General features: G+C 50.0%; 1 protein-coding gene across 1 annotated transcript; it reads left to right on the forward strand.

Annotated features, from left to right (window-relative positions):
• The first annotated feature begins 6,032 nt into the window (after positions 1-6,032).
• Positions 6,033-18,819, forward strand: KRT79 (keratin 79). Its single transcript, XM_064284180.1, has 9 exons — positions 6,033-6,653; positions 8,575-8,795; positions 10,132-10,192; positions 10,319-10,414; positions 15,434-15,598; positions 15,783-15,908; positions 16,546-16,766; positions 18,279-18,313; positions 18,599-18,819. The coding sequence occupies exons 1-9, from the start codon at positions 6,177-6,179 to the stop codon at positions 18,802-18,804; spliced, it is 1,608 nt and encodes a 535-aa protein (XP_064140250.1). The 5' UTR covers positions 6,033-6,176; the 3' UTR covers positions 18,805-18,819.
• Positions 18,820-20,807: the final 1,988 nt, after the last annotated feature.

The following is a 20,807-nucleotide window of genomic DNA, read 5'->3' on the forward strand; positions in this document are numbered from 1 at the left end:
GAGGTCTTGTCCTCTTCATTCCTCTCTCTGGTCCTCCATTTCTCTAGCTCTCCTCTGACATGAAACAGCACCTAATTTTCCCCGGGGTGGGTGTTTTTGTCTCTCCCTGCTTCTTCTTTCCCTCACCCTCTGTACTTCCCACAAATTGTGTTGAGTGCAAACATACTTGAGGCACTGGGCTAGGACTCAAGTTTCTCTGGTAGGCCCTGCCCTCCTAATGATCACACTGTGTCTCCCACCCCTTCTGGCATAATCCCTTCCATCCATGAGAGCCTGATCTTCCTTCTCTGAGCCCACAGCCTCCAGGGCCAGAGGCGTCCTGTGGCTAACTCAGATACCCTGGGGAAGGAGTCCTTGAAAAAAAAAAAGGAGTCCTTGAGTAGTGCAAATTGTTAATGTGTTCAGCTACTAGCTGAAAGGTTGGAGGTTTGATTCACTCAGAGGTGCCTTGGAAAAAAGACCTGGTGATTTACTTCCACAAAGTCATCCACTGAAAACCCTATGGAGCAAGTTCTACTCTAACACACACGGGGTAGCCATGAGTCTAACACACACGGGGTAGCCATGAGTCTAACACACATGGGGTAGCCATGAGTCTAACACACGGGGTAGCCATGAGTCTAACACACATGGGGTAGCCATGAGTCTAACACACGGGGTAGCCATGAGTCTAACAAACGTGGGGTAGCCTGTTGAACTGTTCAACCCCCTGGCTCGGGCTCTATCCAGGTTCTTGTCACCTCACTTCCACCTCTCATTTCTGAGCCTTAGTCTGGCCCTTCTCCTGGACAGGAGTTCCTCACGAAGGTTAATAATTTAAAACTGATACTAAGCAATAGTCTTAAATATGTGTTCAAATTGCATTTAGGGAAGAGGCTGAAGGGCAGAGATGAAGGGTCCTTGTGGCAATGTGCAATTAACTCTGCAACTTCTTCCAGCAATTCAGCTCTCCTCCAGGGTTGTATACCTCACCCAGCAAAACAAAAGCTGTGTAGCTCCCCAGCCCACTCTCTTCAGAAAGCAATTTGTAAAATACTGGTGGTTGTTTAAGTATGCTCACTCCTCATCCCCATCAGTTTATCAAAGTATTCCTTCAAGCCCTCCAGTATACTCTCTGGGATGCCCTCCATCTCCCTGTGTCTCCACTGATCTTAGGAACTCCCATAGCTTGTTCCTGGTTAATTGCCTGTACTAGGCTTTACTCCTGACTTGGGGCATCCCCTTTCGTCCCTGCCCCTTTTTTTCCCCATTCTGAACCAACATTTCCTCCTCCTGGAAACCTTCTTTTATTCCACATCCTTGTACCCACCAGTACATTCCTGTTCCTGGCACAGTCTGGCTGTACCTGTTGCTGTCCTGGGCTCTACATCTGTCTTGGTTCTGGTGTGAGATCCAGCTTCTCTATTAGCCTGGAACCCCTGGGCAGGTTCTTCTCCTGCACCCAGGACAGGGACCTGCAGCTCAGATTGTGCCCAGAGGCTCTGATGGGGATTTGGGAGTGAAACTACCCCCCTAACCTTCCTACCTCTTGGCTCCCATCCCATGCCTGGGCTTGTCTAAACATGAGGATGGAAATTTCTTTTCCTTCTCTCTCCTTTAGGAAGCTCTGCAGGAAGCCAGGGATGTGGGTGTCCAGGACAAGGTGCTAGGAGGGTGTTAGTCATCTAGTGCTGCTATAACAGAAATGCCACAAGTGGAATGGCTTTAACAAACAGATATTTATTCTTTCACAGTCCAGTAGGCTAGAAGTCCAAATTTAGGGCACCAGCTCCAGGGGAAGGTTCTATCTCTCTGCCGACTGTGGAGCAAGGTCCTTGTCATCAATCTTCCGGTGGTCTAGGAGCTTCTCTGCTCAGGAACCTCAGGTCCAAAGGCAGTGCTCTACTCCTTGTGCTGCTTTTTTGTTAGTTTAAGGTCCCCGAGCCTCTCTGGTTGCTTCTCTCTTTTATGTCTCAAGAGAAATTGGCTTAAAACACTATCTAATCTTGTAGATCTCGTCAATATAATTGCTGCTAATCCATTTTACTAACATCATAGTGATGGGATTTACAATACATAGAAAAATCTTATCAAATGACAAAATGGTGGACAATCACACAATATTGGGAATCATGGCCTCACCAAGTCGACGCATATTTTGGGGGGACACAATTGAATCCATGAGGGAGGGACCGGGAGGAGCACCTTCTCCACTCATCCCGGTAGCCTCATCATCATCTGCAGTGTTGCTCCTGCCCCTTCTCCCTTTCCAGACCCAGGGAGTTACCTGGCTCAACTCTACACTCCAGAGCCTGGGCTGCTATTCATCTCCCTGGGCTTCAGGGGGAGACGGCCTCTTCCTGAGATCCATAGATCCATCCATCAAAATTATCCCAGAAGGAAGCTTCTTAGCCTTGTGTGAGGGAGCCAGTGCAGTGGGTGAGAACATGGCCCTGGAGCCAGATTCCTGGGCTCGAATTTCAGCTCTGCCATTTACTAGTGGTGTGACTTTGACCAAGTTGCTTAACCTCTCCATGCTTCAATTTCCTCATCTGTGAAAAGGATTCAATAATAATACCTACCTCATATAGTAGTGTGAGGATTGTTCTATTCAGGATTCCAGAAGGAATTCACCCAAGATAGTTCAATGCCATTGACTTTAATGAAGACATTGCTTACAGAGGTGTGGAAAGAGCCAAGGGAACAAAGGGTGTAGAGGCCAGAGACTAGCAAGAGCGGGAAGCTGGTATCACCTCTATAGCAAGGGTGACCAGGTGTCCTGGTTTGCCTGGGACTGAGTGCTTTTCCGGAAGCCAGGACTTTCAGGGCTAAAACTGACAGTCCTGGGAAAATCAAGATGAGTTGGTCACTCTCTATAGAGCTGAAGTGGAGTGACCTGATTCTAGAATTGCTGAAACTGTAGGAAGAGGGATCACAGAAGAAGCTGTAATCAGGAAGGAATGTAACCACTGTCAGAGACAGTGCTGGAGCAGGGAAGAAATACCTCGCCTCTCTCTCCCTTCCTCTCATCTACTGCCCATGTCTCCCACTGGCCAGCCCAACTGGAAGCCAGAGAGCAAGGGAGGAGCCCAGGGGGGCCAGTCTCCTGGGAAACAGAGCATGGCTGAGGAGGGTGGGAAGGAGCAAAACCAGCACGGAGGTGAAATGCACTGTTGCCTGTAAAGTGCTTAGGCCACTGTCTGTCATGTAGCAAGTGCTCAATAAATGCTGACTATGATAATAATTCCACCACCCATCTGTCATTTTGTCACACTGTGATGGCTTGTATGTTGCTATGATGCTGGAAGTTCTGCCACCAATATTTCAAATACCAGCAGGTGGTAGACAAGTTGTAGAGGAGCTTCCAGGCTAAGACAGACTAGGAGCAGTCCCTTAATGCCAAGAGGGGATTTTCTTCCTGCTTGAAGTCAGGCGATCTATCAGCCTGTTGGTATACTCCTGGAAATTAGCCAATGAAAACCCTGTGAATCACAACAGAACATTGACCGATACAGTGCTGGAAGATGAGGGCCCCTAGGTTGGAAGGCACTCAAAATACGCAGTGGTCACAATAAATGGACTTGAGCATACCACCAATTGTGACAATGGTGCAGGACTGGGTAGCATCTCATTCTGTTGTACATGGGGTAACCATGAGTCAGAGCCAACTTGGGGGCAACTAGCAACAATGACAATGGTAACAATTACGATTAAGTCAGAAAGCCCTACCCCTCTATGCGGCCTCTTCAAGGGCAGTGGTTATGTCATCTCCACCCCTGTGTCTTTCCTAGTGTTCAGCACCCAGCCTGGCCTCTGTTAGGAGCTAATTTGCCGATGAACGATCAGCTGTCTCGCCTCATCTTCTATAAGCAGTGGCATTCAACCCCCTCTACTCCTGCTGGCAAGGAGGGAGTCTGGGCAGGTGACAGTATCCAGAGAGGGAGGCCACTGGAAACAAGCAACAGCAGGGAGCAGCTCTCCCTCTCCATGGACAGCAGGAGGGAGGACACTGCTTCTCCTTGGGCTGCCGAAGGAAGGTGTGAGCTTGGGTGTCCCGCGTGAGAGTAGATTGGGACTAAGGGCTGGAAAAGGCAAAGTGGCCTCTGCATCCCTGGCCTGGGCTGAGGCCAGTGAGCTCTCTGACTGGGTGTGAGGGAGGCTGTCTCCATGTCTCACTGTCTCCAGTGAGCTGTGTGAGCAGGACTCATTCCCCGTCTATCACCAGCCTCACACAATGCCTGGCACAGAGTATGTCCTGGGTAAATGTGTGGGGACGGACGACTTGGGTGGCTGACTGTCAGTCTCTGGGGTGGGGTGAAGTTTGTGTTTACAGCCCAACTCCCACTACCACCTCCCCGCTGTTGCTGTGACTCAAAGGGCTGACATCACTCCCTTCCCCACGGGGCCTGCGGCCACATCCTGGAGGCAAAGCCCCACTCACAGCTGTCTCCACCCCCCACGAAGTGGTAGAGAGAGATAAGGGAGGCTGAGACAGTGATCACAGCCTCAGGGAAAGAAGACAAAATCAGTGGGAAGGGACAGCTCAGTCCTAGGATCTCAGGCCCTTGCTTTTCCAAAGCACTCCTGTGGCAGGCGCTGCTTAAAGGCAAAAGAAATGAAGCCCAGAGAGGGTAAGGGTTACCTGAGGACACACAGCTCCATGGGGATTCATCTGCCAGCAAGATGCCCCCAAATGCCTGATATCCTCACTCCAAGGAGGAAGAAAACCTACTCTTGGCATTAGGAGACTGGGGATTAAGGACTGGAAAAGACAAAGCAGCCTCCCACGTCCTCTGTGTGGGCTGGGTGGGAGGGGGGACCCCTCACTCCCATTGCCCAGTGGAACTGAATTCACCTTCTGGCAATTGAGAGCCACTTCTAGTCGCCCTAGAAAAAGATCCCACAGTTCTGTCTGGGCTGCTGGACTGTGGGACCCCTCCTATCGAGGTCCCGTCTCCTGCCTCTTTTTCTGGCTGCTGTGTGACAAGTACAGGAAGTGCCTGTGTCTGCTCCCCTCTGGGTCTGTTTCTCCCTGTAAGAAGGAAGGAAGAGACAGTCTCTAAGATCCCCTCCACAATCACTCCTTCATCCCTAACACTTTCAGTCTTTGCTAAGCAATGTGTTTGGTCCTGGTAGCCTGTAGGTGGGCAAGGCATGGAGGAGACCATGTAAAATGATTCAAAGAGCCCCTGACCCCTCTGGACTCCTTGTGGGCAGGGGTATATGGCAATGATGGTGGTGCTCTGTGGGTCTCTTGGATCTGTACATATTTCCAGCCAGGATAAGATGTATCTTCCACCCACTGCCAGCTCCCTCCTAAATGGCTGGACCCTTCTGAAGAGGCTCCCCCACGGACAGAGTGTCAGGGGTCCCAGGCTCTAGCTGAAGCTCCCCTGCCTCTCCTCAGCCCCAGAACAGTGTGCTTCGCCTCTAGGCTTCAGGCCATTGCTTAGGAGCCCAAGCCTTCTCTTGTGTCCTCCTCCAGTGCCCAGGCCCATGGCTGGGCAGGAACCTTCTTTCTGTCCTAATAGACACCTTGCCCAGCACAGGTCTTCACTTGGCCGCCTGTCAGAGTATGACAAAACAACAGACTGCCCCCACCCTTACTCTGCCACCTATGCCCACCACCCTGGACCTGCTAGAAGGCAATGAGGCTGTGGGCTGGGAGGGTGGGACTGGAGCAGGCTTGAGCACTCTCTCCAGCAGCACATTTCTCAATGCACCTTCCCTTACCACCTGCAGAGCCCCAGGCCCTGGGGCCTTGGCTTACGACAAGAGCCTGGGGCAAAACCCGCAGAACAGAGCCCCATTGACAGCAGCCACCAGGACTGGGTGGGAGGAGACCAAGTAAACCCCTGAGCAGTGGGGATGGCTGTGGGAGCCGGTATCACCCTGTTCCAAGGGAGGAGAGCTTGAGGGGGCAGAAGGTGGCATCCCGCCCCAGACAGTCTTCTGTCCCAGCTCTGGAGTACAGGTGATAACTGGGAGTAGCTCCTCCCTTCTGCTGGGGGAAGGGGCACTCCCCAGCCCACAGGGCCCCTCCCTCACCTCCTGGGGTGATGGGACAGAAGTGTTGTGGAGCCTAGGACCAGCCCAGTTGGGAAAAGATAAAAAGCCCATCAGTGGCCCAGTGGCTCACTGCGCTCCCTCCCAGCTGCAGCTCCCAGCACAGCCTGCTCTGTGCTCCACTGACAGCCATGAGGTCCTCTATGTCTCCACGGATATACTCCACCAAAGGGGGCTTCAGCTCCAGCTCTGCTAGCGGAGGGGGTGGGTCCCGGACCCACACCAGCTTCAGCTCCGTGACCATGTCCCGAAACAGTGGCAGTGGTGGTGGGGCCCGCTGTGAGCCTAGCACAGGTGGCTTTGGCAGCCGGAGCCTGTATAACTTGAGGGGTAGCAAGAGTATCTCAGCCAGTGTAGCTGCAGGGGCCTCCTTAGGGCAGGCTCAGGGGGGCTTTGCCCTCAGTGGCGGAGCCTGTATGGGCCTGGGGGCTGGCAGGCAGACATTTGTGCCCACCTGCCCTCCTGGTGGGATCCAGGAGGTCACTGTCAACCAGAACCTGCTGACCCCCCTCAACGTGGAGATAGACCCGCAGATCCAGCGGGTGCGCACCCAAGAGCGGGAGCAGATCAAGACCCTCAACAACAAGTTTGCCTCCTTCATTGACAAGGTGGGCTTCAGTAGAGGGGAGCAAGGAGGAGCCCCTTGGAGTAGAAGTAAGGCCTCTAGAGAGGGGGTACTGGGCAAAGGCTGTTGTAGCCTCCTGTGCACTGGGATGGGGGGTTGATGGGATAATTTTTGGAGCTGTCCTGGCCTGAGCTGGGAGGTGGAGATGGTCTTCCTGGTCTTAACGCAATTGCTCAGGTGAGTCTACTCGTGCGGACTATTGGCCAAGCCCATCTTTAGCATGTTGGAATCTTTACTGCGGTCATGATTAATATGGTCACACAGTAGCCTAAAACCACAATTAAACAATGGACTGTCCTTGTTGTTCCTCTTAGTGGGTGGTCTTTGTAGCCTTTTGTCATTTTACACCTGGAAAAACTATGGCTCCGAGCTGAACAAGTTATCCAAGGCTGAGGGCATGGAGCCCTGACTCTGTCCCCTGTGCTCTTAGCCTTGGAGGAGGCCTAAGGGGCAAAGATGTAATCAGGACCCAACAGAGTGGCTCCCTGGGAAAGTCCCCTCTTTGCTTCTTCTATTCCTCCTCCCTGTTTGGTACAGAAAGCTCAGTTTGGGGTGGACCATGGGGAGCAGGTCACCAGGTCACCACGACCTGGGGATATGAAGTTTCATCTGTCTCAGATTTGGAGAACCCTGACTTCTTCCCTTGTCTCCTTTTTGACAAGGTGGGAGGAGAAGGGGCTCTCCCACTGTTCTATGACATATTCTGATCCATTTCGCTGGCGTCGTCTGCCTTGGCCCTAAGTCCTCAGGCAGTGGGGCCTGATGAGGAAGATCCTGGTCATACCTTGGTTCATTATTGGAGCTTTCTCAAAGGACATTGATGTCCCCTTTCTCATGTGATACTCACAGTGGTGCCATGAGAAGTCAGGGTAGGTGATATTATGCTGATTTTTAAGAAGAGAAAACTGAGGTCTAGTGAGGTCAGGTGAGCTTTCCAGGATCACATAAGTGTTTGGAGGCAGAAGTGGGACTGGGACCCAGATTCTTGGACCCCGGTGCGCGTTTGGACCTGGAGCTCTGGGGACGTGGGACTTTCCTGTGGTCTTTGGAACCAAGAGTTCTCGTTACTGCTCATGACAGGTGCAATGCTGCACAGTCTCCTGGACCATGTGGCTGTGGGCCCAGGTGCTGTGGGGGTGGGAGCCTGGGAGACTGGATGGCAGAGGGTGAAGCAAGTTGCTCCGCCCACCCTCCTCACCCTCTCCCCTAGTGACTTTTCATTCTTTAGTGGAACTGTTTCAGAGATCACACAAACAAAACCCTTTCTCAGGCTCTCAGAATAACGGCCTGGGAGCTGGGGGCCTGATTGTCTGCTGACTATTGGCTCATAGCCCTGGCTGGGCAGAGAACCCCTGAAAGCTCCCATTCTGAGTCTATAGAGATGGGGCTAGGGCATCAGTATTTTAAAAAATCTTTTTTTTTTTTTTTCTGGAAAAAGTTTAAATTTACAGAACAGTTGCAGGAACAGTACAACATTCTCCTGTATACGCTACATTTTGCCATGTTTGCTTTCTCTCTCTGTATGTGTGTATATGTGTTTACACCATATATATACATACATGTGCATTTTTAACAGTTGATTATCATGCGGAGTTAGGGTGTAGAAACATTTGTCTAGTTCGGTTTACCCAAGAGAGTGAGAAGGCAAGACCCAGAGAGAAGTGACTTGTGATCAACTAGTAAATGGCTGAGCTGAGGGTTTTATGTAAATTAACTCTTTAGAGTTCTTTTCCTCTGATTGCACTGCCATTTCCAGCAAAGCTTGTTCCCCTTGGCAAGGTGTAGGCCCTGCACTGGCCCTTTGATGTCCTGGTCTGTTAATGGTGCGAGGTGGTGGGCCCCTGTCCTCGGCCCCTCCCATGGCTGGGAGATGGTACTAGCTTACCTTTCTTGCTCTGGCTCAGGTGCGCTTCCTGGAGCAGCAGAACAAGGTGCTGGAGACCAAGTGGGCACTGCTGCAGGAGCAGGGCCAGAACACAGGTGTCACCAGGAACAACCTGGAGCCCCTCTTTGAGTCCTACCTGGGCAACCTGCGGAGGCAGCTGGACAGCCTCCAGAGCGAGCGGGGGAGGATGGACTCAGAGCTCAGGAATGTGCAGGATCTCCTCGAGGACTTCAAGAACAAGTGAGGGGAGCTGGACAGGCTGGGCCATGGGGGGAGGGGGCGTGTGGGGAGGGAACAGCATGGGGGAAGGATCACAGATAGACTTGGGTCCCTTAGGCACTCAGATCTAAGACCCACTGCTTCCTGCACTGTCAGGTTGTTTGTGACGATTTCATAATCTTATAGAAAATGTAAATGTTTATAAAAGTGGAGAGAGTAATATAACGAACCCTCACGTTCTCATCACCCAGCTTTAAAAATTATGAACTCACAGTGAACTTTGTTTTGTCCATACCCCTACCCACTTCTCCTCAAATCCCAGCCATCATGTCATTCCATTCACAAGCATTTAACTGGGCATATTCATATACTTCATCTGCATAATTTGACTTGATAAAACATAAGGACAATACCGTAATTACACACAAAACTTTTAAAACGATAATTCCTCAATATCATAAAGTATCCAGTTTTGACTTGCCAGTTGTTCCATAAATGTCAGAAATTCTAAAAAGACAGTTTGTTTGAAACAAGATCCAGATAAACCAAACCAAACCCAGTGCCGTCGAGTCGATTCTGATTCACAGAGACCCTGTAGGACAGAGTAGAACTGCGCCATAGAGTTTCCAAGGAGCGCCCGGCAGATTCGAACTGAAGATCCAGATAGGATTCATATATTATGATGGGCTGATATGCCTGTTTATAATCTTATGGCACAGCTTAAAATAACTTGCTCCATAATTTGACACCTAAATGTCTCAACAAAAGCAGCTGGGGAGGAGTTGGTCTCTTAAAACGATGTGGCGCTGACGAAAGCGGAGGTAAAGGGTAACCGTTGTTGACGCAGCTTCACCGTTCTTGTAAAGCCTCCCCAGGCCTCTGACCCAAAGAGATGGCTGCTCTTGATTGCCATATTATTGCACAAAGTCTGTGCCCCTTTCTTCAAAAGGGGCGGGGAGGAGAGAATATTGAAATAAAGATAGTATCCCATGTTCCTTCACTGGTAGGCTGCATTAAAGAGCTGCTCCCCAAAAGAGAGCTTGGCTGACATGGGGCCCATCAGGACTTCCTTAATGCAAGTGGGTCCAATGCCTAAAAGGCAGAACTGGACTGAGACTGGGTCCCTGGGTGGAGCAAACAGTGTGCACTCGACTACTAACCTGAAAGCTGTCAGTTCAAACCCACCGAGTGACGCCGCAGAAGAAAGTCCAGGTGATCTGTTTCTGTAAAGATTACAGCCAAGAAAACCCTATGGAGCAGTTCTACTCTGTAACACACGGGGTCCAGTCCATGGCTACTGGTTTGGGTGTTCTTTTGGCTTGGGCTGGGCCTGGCCTGAGACTTCTCTATGTAACAGGTACGAGGATGAAATCAATAAGCGAACTGCTGTGGAGAACGAGTTTGTGGTGCTCAAGAAGGTGAGCAGGGCAGCAGGGAGTGGGGAGAGGTGGTCCTTCGGTTTCCAGGGGGCTGGATTGACTTGGAGAAGTGAGTGAGAGCCCCGGGGACCGAACCATGCGCCCTGCTCTCTTCCTTGCCCCCAGGATGTGGATGCAGCGTACATGGGCCGAATGGACCTGCACGGCAAAGTGGGCATCTTGGCCAATGAGGTTGTCTTCCTGCAGCATCTCTATGAAATGGTGAGTTTGTTGTGGACCAGGATAATTTGCATACATTTACATTTTTTTTTTTTTTTTTTTTACATATACCTTAAGGATTTCCCCTGGAGGTCTGATCTGAATTCATCAGTGCAGGTTAATGGGTAGAAGATGGAACTTTGACCCTTTTATCGATTATTAATAATAACGTTCATGTATTGAGTGGTTATGGTGAGCCAGACACTGGGCTAAGCTTTTTTGTTGCATAATATTCTCAACAACTTCATAATGTAGGTATTATTATTTGTCTCCATAGTGGAGGACTCTCAGTCTCAGAGTAAATCTCAGGTCACATAGTAAGAGGCAGAGCTAGAACTGAAAACTGGTTCTCTCGGACTCCAAAGTCTGGCTCTTGTCGCTCTGTTATGCTGTTCTCCTTCTTCCTGGCCAGTCTGTAATGGAGCAAGGGATGGAGAAACAGAGATGGGCAAAGAGGGAGGACTAGGGTACCAGGCTGGAGCAGGAGGAAAGCTGTGGGCAGTGGGTAGGCCCAAGAATCCAGAAGGGGTCATAGGGGACAAGGGGGCTTTGCAAACTAGGGTGAGAGGATTGAGCTTAATGTGAACTGACTATAGGATCAGAGACTATTAGAATCAGTAGAGACCTCAAGGCCAACCTCCCGCCCACTCTAAGAATCCTTTCTATAATATCCCTGACAGGTGATCATGTAGCCTCTACTTGAGTACTTGTAGTGACAGGGAGCTCACTACTTTTTAAGACAGGCAGTTCGATTGTTGAACAACTTTGTTAGAAATCTGGCCTGAATCTTGTTCCCATGACTTTTATTCCTTGCTTCTGATTCTGCCCTCTGGGCTGTAAATAACCAATTGTTTTCCATGTGACATATGTCTTTCATGTGACAGTCCATTAGGGGTCAGGGTGATTAGGGGACTGGAATCTGTGGCATGTGAGGAAGCTCAGGGAACTTGGGGTTTTCAGTCCAGAACTCAGACAACAGGGGGGTGGAGACTTCTAATACTGCACTAGGTGATATACTGTTTTTAGAAGCCATTTCACAATGTTGGCTCCCTAGAAGCCCCTGAATTTTTTCACGTGAATGCTTTCAAGTCAGACATGCACCCACCTTCCTCTAATTTCTGGGTAGTTGGATTTTTGAAACTGAATGCAAGAATAAGTCATTCCCTCCTTCCCTGTGAAATATCATCGTGGCTTCATCCCATCATTTTAGGCTGTTGTGCTAACTGTCGGAAACTTTTAGTTTGGTTATCTGGTAACATTACATTAAGGCAGACAGGACCCTGTGGTTCTTTACTGTGACTTCCTCTCAGGCTGATGTCACCTCAACCATCCAAAATCCGTGCTTAAAGTGGCTCAGTGACTTTCAAACCCACTGGACCACGCCATCATCTGGCCTGATTTTTTGGTCTTATTTTCAAGAATGCCATGAAAGTCTTGGTCAATTGATGGCAGTTTTAAAACTTTTTTTATTTTAACAGCTTGGTAATACAACCATGAAAAATAGCGAAATCTATTTGGCTTGATTTTCCTTGGGGGATCTTGCTGGCTGTATGCCTCACAGACACATTTTACAATTCATTCTAGAGGTTTGTAGGAGATTGACATGGAGCTTGATTTGGAGAATTCTAAATCCCTCCCTCACCTTTGAACATCAGGACATTTGTAGACCCTCTCCTATGAGCCACATTTCTTAAGGAGCACCGGGGGAGTTCTCTCATTACCTCAACAACCCCTTGGTCTCCTGGGACATGCTTCTCTGGCCTGGAAACCCAGCTCACCAACAAGGCCAAGGCCTTTCATACTCTCTGAGTCTGTCTTGGACTTTCACTTCCTCTCAAGCATTTTATCGTGCCCTTTTTAGTTTGATTACTGTTCTTAATGGAAAATAACATAGCAGTTGAGTTGTTGGCTTTTCCTGGGTCTTCTGAAGGAACTGGCCCGGTGGCGCCTCCCTTGTTCTTGCCTAGAGCTTATCTAACAGGCCCTGTCCACTGGCCTTAGCATCTCCACCAGCTCTTCCTTGGCTGTGCTGCTCTTCCTCCACTATCTCTTCATATCTGGTCAAGATAGAGCTTCCTGGGAAATATTCTGGGCCACCATGCTGATTTTTTAGGCGCCTCGCCAAATTCTTCTTTACTTTTTTTAGGATCATTGAAGGTCGTTCATTGCTTCTGGCCTCTTTATTCCCCTCTCTTAGGTTCTGGACTGTTTTCGGCCAGATCACAAGTTCTCACTCCTTCCTCCCCCTTCTCTGAATGTTTAGGAATTGGCTTCCTTATTATCTAAGACATATGTCTGATGTACCCAGTGTTTCTTTTCTTTACTATTACTTGCCCATTTAACAAACATTTACCGAGTACCTTCCATGTGGCAACAGAAAGATGAAGTCCCTGCCCTTGGGAGGCCTGCAGTCTGGTGCTGGGTTGTCATGTGATGACAGCCATGAAGGAGGCTGTGGCTGACCCTTCCTGGAAGGCTAGAGGTGCCTTTAGAGGAGAGGACATTTGAGTTGGACTGTGAAGGATGGTGGATAAGTCTTCAAAGGAGTAGTGGGAAGGGCCTGCCAGCCAGGGCCCCCAGCCGGTGCCTTGTCATGGAGGCATCTAAGAACATTGTGTGTTTGGGGAACAGCAGGTGGTTGATGGGCTGAGTATCGAGTGTATGGGGAGAAATAGGAGGAGAGGTGGAAAGAGAGGGCAGGCTAGAGACCAAGTCCGGGCCACTTCCTGTCAAATTCCTCATCGCCCATCAGTGAGTAGAAATGATGGCCAAAGCAGCAGCTCCCTGGTTGCCTCACCTACTTTATCAGAGACATGATGGTCAATATGGCACTCAGAAATTGATCCCATGGTCTGGTTTTGGCCAACCCGGGTACCATAGGGAATCTGGAGGGCGAACTGCCCTTCACTGGCATGTCTTGTAGGTTAGAAAAGCAGCCTCTGAGGCCTCCTGCTGGCCTGGTGGTCTGTGGGATCCAGCCTCTCCTTCAGTGAAGCCATTTCAGACTCTCTTTCTCCTTTTACCCTTGCTCTGTTTCTTTGGAAAGCCTGACCTTTCTATTCCCTTGTTCTAGCAAGGCCACCATTCTCATCCGCTCATGGTGGTGTCTGGTAGATATTTTTTGCCTCCTTGTCTTAAGAAATCCAAGTTGAGTTCCCTCAGGACCACACTCTGCCATGAGTCTGTAGAGGGACCCTGAACTGCGAAGTTGTGGAGGGGGTGTGTTGCTTCAAGACGACGACGCTGGCAGTGTTGTCATGAGTGGGAAAGAAGATAAGGCAGGCTTATGACAAAATGATATCATCTGTAACAAATAAGCCTAGCAGGAGAGAACTCTGGGCAGATAGAAATGCATTTTACTAAGCACTCACCATGGGCTATGTATGGATCTCACTGAAGCCTCAAAACAACAGCATGAGGAAGCTATTATTATGGTCATTTTACAGAACAGGAAGCTGAGGCATCATGAGGCTTAAAGGCTACTTCAGTTACATGGCTAATGAATTTCAGGCTCGAGACTTGAACTTAATAAGTTTGTCTGTCCCCAGAGCTCATGTCTTTCCCTAAATAGTGCATGTTTCAGGTTTTGCATTGCCTGCTGCCTCTGGGATCTGCCTTCTTAATGACAATCTAACTTTGCCAGTCTAAGTGAGTATGGATATTGGTTTCAGCTTTGGTATTTCTCATTCTTTTTATTTCTATCTCTATTTTAGTCTGTGTTATCTCAGGTTCTGGTGTTATTATTACAGTGAGTAGTTTAGGTTCTAGTTGTTGTTGGTATTATATCAGATGCCCTAGGTTTGCAACTGGGCTCTCCACTTACTAGCTGGTGATTTGGGGCAACTTACTTAATCTCTTTGTCTTATTGTCAAAGGGCATGTAATGAGTTAGTATCTAACACAGTGTCTGGAACCATAGTAAGTGAGAGTTATTATTAGTATATCTCTGTCTCTATGGTCACTTTGGCTACACTGAAGGACCAGTGTACGTGAATAGCTAGAAACAAGTCCAGAACACAGAACGTATGGATTTTTAGAAGGAAGATTCTCTACTTGTTAGTAGTCTCTGAGGAGTACTGAGTGGATGAATGATTTGAGCAGTACTGGTCTTTGGGACAATCTGTTGGCAGTCTGGGGCAGGAAGGACCAACAGAAAAACAGAGGCAGAGCCCAACTGGGGACTGACAGAGTCAGGACCTAACTATGGAGCTGTCCCCAAGGCTGGGGCAGAACCCTGGAGTCCCCATCTCCTAACCTGCCTGTCACAGGATCTTTAAACTCCTGTTTATGTGTTCTAAAGATGATATTTCTAGACCCCTGTTCTAGTAAGCTGATGGCCCTGGAAACACAGAAAGGGTCCGAGAACATCACGATGGCCCATAAATATTCCAGAGTAAACCACTTAGGCTTTGGCCTCAACTCACTTGTTCCAGTCAGGGCCTCACCCTTGTACATGGTGACCTTGGGTGTGTTACTCCTCTTCTCTAAGCCTCTTTCCTCATTTGCAGAGCAGGGATAACAATACCTACCTTCAGGAACACTGTGAATGGTGCTGCAGGTTGTTAACTGGCTGAGTGGAGAGTGGGGCTGGAATCTGGCCACGCTCAGCTCCCCAGGCCCTGGTTCAGGCTGCCTCCTACTGGGAGGCCCCTTTTCCCAATTTGCACAAAAGCATCCTATAGGCCAGCTGTGGCCTTGCTTGCCTTGCAGGGCCTGCTGAGGATTAAAAGGGAAAACATGTGCTAGCACAGCACCTGGCACCTAGCTTTGTGTCGCAAGTGTACATGCCCCTTTCTCCTTTAATCTCTCACGAAGAGAAATGAAGTCTAGAAAAATGGGAGTTCTATTTCACAGCTGGGGACACGAGACTTTTCCTTGCAGTTGGGGGTCTCCTTCTAGCGTGAAGCCTGGAGAAGGGCACAGGCCTCCTGAGGCCACCTGGGGGCCTCTGTCCTCCATCTTTTTACAGTGTCCCTAGAACCTGGGGCAGTGGTGCAGGTAGCAGCAATTTCTGTTTCTGCAGGAGCTGAGCCAAGTGCAGACCCATGTGTCTGACACTAACGTGGTCCTATCTATGGACAACAACCGAAACCTGGACCTGGACAGCATCATTGCTGAGGTCAAGGCCCAGTACGAGCTGATTGCCCAGAGAAGCCGGGCTGAGGCTGAGTCCTGGTACCAGACCAAGGTGAGGAGAATGATTGGCTCCAGTTATTTGGGCCGTGGCTGGACACAGACCTTTATCCATTGTGAGAGGCCTGAGTCACTTGGCCCCTTGGAGGGGCCTCCACCTTCGAGGGTGGGCTCTAGAGTCAGTGCTTAAGCATGTGACCTGGGAACTGACATCTCACGGTCATTTCTTTGGCCTCCAGTATGAGGAGCTGCGGGTGACAGCTGGCAAGCATGGGGACAACCTGCGGGACACCAAGAATGAGATTGCTGAACTTACCCGTACTGTCCAGAGGCTGCAGGGTGAGGTGGACGCAGTCAAAAAGCAGGTGGGCCTTGGAATGGTCAGGCCTGGAGGCTGGTCAGGGAGGGAGACCTTCTCACTGTTATCCTGAGGGACAAGACCTGCTTTTCTTCTGACTGATGAGACATACTCAAATGCTGTGTCATCAAGATCAACACCCTCCTTTTATAGTGGCAAAAGGCCCAGATAGGGGAATAGGCTTGTCCAAGGTCACACAGCATATAAGTGGTAGAGCAGGTGGAATGACCTCCTCCAATGAGACTGGGCCCATTTCCAGAGGGTCAGATCAGGAGTCTGAGGGTTCAAGGGTCCAGGTCACAGCTGCTGACTCCACCTGGGGGATAGCCAAAAAGTGTGGACTCCTCCCCAGATCAGAGCAAAGCATTTGGTTATTGATGAGGTTGTTGCATTATTTTTTAAAAATCTCTTCTGAGGCACTGGGCTGAGCTGCAGTGGGAGGGATTGAAGTTAGACTTCAGTAAGAACTTTCCCAGTGGTGCTACACGATCCTGCTTGTGTAATAGTATCTCCTCTCTCAGATGAATATTTCTCCTTTCCTTTTTTACCATTTGTTTGGGGCGAAGGGGTAGGGTGGTGGTGCCTGGCTTGAGGGCAGGTGACTCTGGAGAGAGTGTTTCCAACACCCCTCACCCTGTGGGCAGTGCCAGCAGCTGCAGATGGCCATCACAGAAGCAGAGCAGCGTGCGGAGGTGGCGCTCAAGGATGCTCAGAAGAAGCTTGGAGACCTAGCTGTGGCCCTGCATCAGGCTAAGGAGGACCTGGTACGGCTGTTGCGTGACTACCAGGCCCTGATGAATGTCAAGCTGGCCCTGGATGTGGAGATTGCTACCTACCGTACCCTCCTGGAGGGCGAGGAGAGCCGGTGGGTGCCCCCCTGCCCCCGATTCAGGGGCTTCCCTGTGCTACCTGATGAAAGAATCTGTGTAGTCTAATGGTAGGGGCAGGGGACCAAGGAGGGAGCCCAGGAGGCCGGGCTCCTGACTTATCATCTGAGGGTAACCTCCCACTGCTCCTTCCTCTGTCCGCTCTTCTCCTTGGTTGGCACAACCATCCCGCTGTTAACCTTTGTGGTCGCCCACAACAAAACGAGGCTGGGAAGATGTAGGAGACCTCTCTTCCAGCATTAGATCTCACCACCAGTGGAAGCTTTGACCTGGATGGTGCAAATGGTTTGTGCTCAGTTACTAACCTAAAGGTTAGTGGTTCGAACCTACCCAGTGGTACTACGGAAGACAGGCCTGGTGATCTGCTTCCATTAAGATTACAGCCAAGAAAACCCTATGGAGCAGTTCTACTCTATAACACATGGGGTCGCCATGAGTTGGAACCGACACAATGTTTTTTTTTTTTTTGGTCTTTGGGGAAAGCAAGAGACAGAGAGAAAGTCAGTTTAGTCAGAACCTGAGCAGCTGTTTGTGGCGGGGGTTTTGTTTCCATCGGAGCAGGGATACTGTCCATGGCCCACAGGGAGAGAGAGGGGCAGGGGAGGAGGGCGTAGGTGGCACGGCCTGTTGGCAGCTCTGCTTCCTCCGCAGCTTTAGGACTTGGTGGAAGAGCTGTGAGTCTTAGCACAGGAGCAACCAGCCATTCATTTTTTTCTTGTGGTAAAATCTATATAATATAAAATTTGCCATTTTAACCATTTTAAGTGTACAACTCAGTGGCATTAATTACATTCACAGTGTTGTGCCTTCATCACCGCCGTTTATTTCCAAAACTTTTTCATTATCTCGAACTGAAACTCAGTACCCGATAAGTAATAATTCCCCATTACCTCCTCCTCCCATCACCGGGTGGTGCAGATGGTTAATATGCTCAGCTGCTAACTGGAAGATTGGAGGTTCAAATCCACCCAGAAGTGCCTGGGAAGAAAGACCTGGCAATCTACTTCCAAAAAATCAGCCATTGAAAACCTTACAGAACGCAGTTCTACTCTGACACATAAGGGGTCACCATGAGTCAGAATTGACTCAAAGGCAACTGGTTTTGCCCCCTCCTCCTGGGCCCTGGTAACCACTAACAACCTTTTGTCTCTACTTATTTGCCTATTCTGAATATTTCGTATAAGTGGAATCATACATTTGTCCTTTTGTGTCTGGTTTATTTCAATTAGCATAATGTTTTCGAGGTTCATCCAGGTCATAGCATGTATCAGGACTTCGTCTCTCTTTATGGCTGAGTAATATTCCATTGTATGTATGGACCACAACACATGTGCACGCTTTCCATCATCTCCTGGTCTCATCATTTTGGCCTTGGCTTTCGAGATCTGACCTACCAAGTTGTTCCAGTATAAAGGCAGAAGGAAGGAGAGGGTTTTCACTCAGGTTCTTGAGACCACTGACCCTTCACTCGGCCTTTCTGCTTCCCCCAGGATGTCTGGAGAATGTCAGAGTGCGGTTAGCATTTGTGAGTATTTTGCTGCCCAGCCCCTGCCCCATCCCCGGCCTGGTTCCTTTCCTCTGCTCAGTTCATTCAGCCTGTTCTTGGCCTCAAGTGCACTCCCCTCCATGGGTGCTCCTGGGGGGCAGGTTCGGGGGGGCCTCAGAGAACATGCTTTCTGCCCCAGGCTCCTCTATCTGTTTCCCTGGGCTCCACTGCCTGATTTGATTCCACCCCTCATCCACTCCTAGATGTCATCCAGCCCTCTCCAGGTACCACTGCCCTGCCTAACCCGGACCCTTTGCCTTGCAGCTGTGACTGGCAACTCTACCACTGTGAGCAGAGGCTGCTCAGCTGGCTTCGGGGGTGGCATCTCCCTGAGTGGGGGTGTGGGACGTATCAAAGGTGGCTTCAGCCCCAATGTGGGCTACAGCTCTGCCAAGGGCAGGGGCGTCTCTGGTGGCACCTCCATCCTGCAAAAGACCACCACAGTCAAGACGTCCAGCCGGAGGTATTAGCTGCTGAGCCTTGCTAGCCGGGGTGCCTGCAAGCCTCTCCCTGTCCCACTCACCTGCCTCTGCTGCCCTCCCCACCCACCCTCCTTATGAGCAGGATCAGCCCAGAGGACCGATGATCTCCTGTATTTGCATGCCAGATTACCTGCATGTGATTTGCATTTGGGGAAGGGCTTAAATCTATCCAGGTTTTCTCCTTAGTTCTGCAATGGGATGGGGAGGTTAAAGTCACCAGCTCGAGGGATGTGTTTGGTGATTGGGGGGCATCTTTAGACCATCGAGAGGAGGCTGGATTTCCCAGGCCATCTCAGCTCCTCACCTGCTTGGCTCATCTGCTCTGAGCTCAGGACAGGCTGAGGAAGGAGAGATGGAAGTTGGAACGGTCCCCCTAAGGCCGTTCAACCTCCCCAGTCTTCGACCAGACCCCTACCCTGAATCTACCCACACCCTCCACCCCTGTCTGTGCCTGTGTCTCAATAAATGGCAAGTACAGCTAGCTCTCTGTGGCTCCAGAGTCTGTCCTGCCCAGTTGCGGCAACAACCACCACCACCAGCACAACCACACACTCACCAGGTCCCAATCGCCGTGTTAACTAAGCATGTTTGGCTCACTACCTTCAACTACTCTAAGTCCAGAATCAAACCCATTGCCATTGGGTCGATTCCGATTCATAGTGTCTGTACATCAGAGTAGAGCTGCCCCACAGAGTTTCCGAGGCTGTAATCTTTACGGACGTAGACTGCCATTACTCTCTCCCATGAAGTGGCTAGTGGGTTCTAATCATCAACCTTTTGGTTAGCAGCTGAGTGCTTAACCACTGCACCACGAGGGCTCCTTCAACCACTCTAGGACTTGTGTATTCCTCTCTCCACTGCATAGGGCACAGTAGGAAATCGAGGCTCAGAGGCAACACGTGAGTTGCTTAAGCCAGGACACAGTGGTTACTGAGTGCTGCTCATTACCCAGCTCACTCCCTGGTGATTATTCAGCCTTCTGCTAACTCTGGGTGGGGCAGACAGTGTGATTTGTTCAGTGGAAAGATCTTGGACTTCAGAATGAGGCAGCTTTAGGTTTAAATTCCAGCGCTGCCACTTACTAGCTGTGTGACTTCAGTCAAGTTACTTAACCACTCTGAACCACAGTTGCTTCCTTTGTAAAAGCAGGATTGTGATGAGAACATGCATAAAGCATCTGGTTTGTGGGGTACCTCACGAGATTCATGGTTACTCTGGGTGGTGCAAACGTTTAAGCGGTTGACTACTAACTGAAAGCTTGGTGGTTCAAACCTACCCAGAGGATCCTCGGAAGAAAGGCCTGGTGATCTGCTTCTGAAAGGTCACACAGCATTGAAACTCCGTGGGGCACAGTTCTACTCTGCACAGATGGAGCTGCCATAATGGGAATTGACTGGATGGTAACTTTTTTTTTTTTTTTTAAATGAGAATGGGTTCCATTTGCTGACCTTCCCCCTGGCCTCTGGCTTTCCAGAGCATCACGTTGGAATCAACATGGTTTGCTCTCTTAGCTCCCACTTCTAGTCATTGATACGTATCCACATTTAATTAGCTTTTGTGGTTCACAAATGCGTCACTTTGCCTGTGACCTTCACAGCAGCCCCAGAATTCAAAAGAGGGTATGTTATACCCCTTTCCGCTGGTGAGGAAGTTGAGGCTCACGGAACTTAAGTCTCATGCCCAAAGCCGCACAGCTGGTTAGTGGCAGGTTAGTGATTCCAGGGCTGCTGATCCCAGGCCCTCTATCTTCTGTCCACAGAAGCTGCCTCTCTCCCCACCCTGCTTCCATCACTCACCAATCTTATTGATTCTTCCTCCACTGTGTCTCTCAGAGCCAACTTTTCCTCTTCATCTCTACAGTTCCCTACTCTGAGCCCAGGTCCTGCTCCACACCCTACACCCAAGTAATTCCGCAACTGGCTGTCCTCCCTGTCCCGCCTCTCTCACACTCCCAGACCTTGTGACCAAATCAATCTGCCTAAATCGGAGCT

This window comes from Loxodonta africana, chromosome 4 (assembly GCF_030014295.1).
Source record: "Loxodonta africana isolate mLoxAfr1 chromosome 4, mLoxAfr1.hap2, whole genome shotgun sequence".
In the NCBI taxonomy this organism is placed as follows: domain Eukaryota; kingdom Metazoa; phylum Chordata; class Mammalia; order Proboscidea; family Elephantidae; genus Loxodonta; species Loxodonta africana.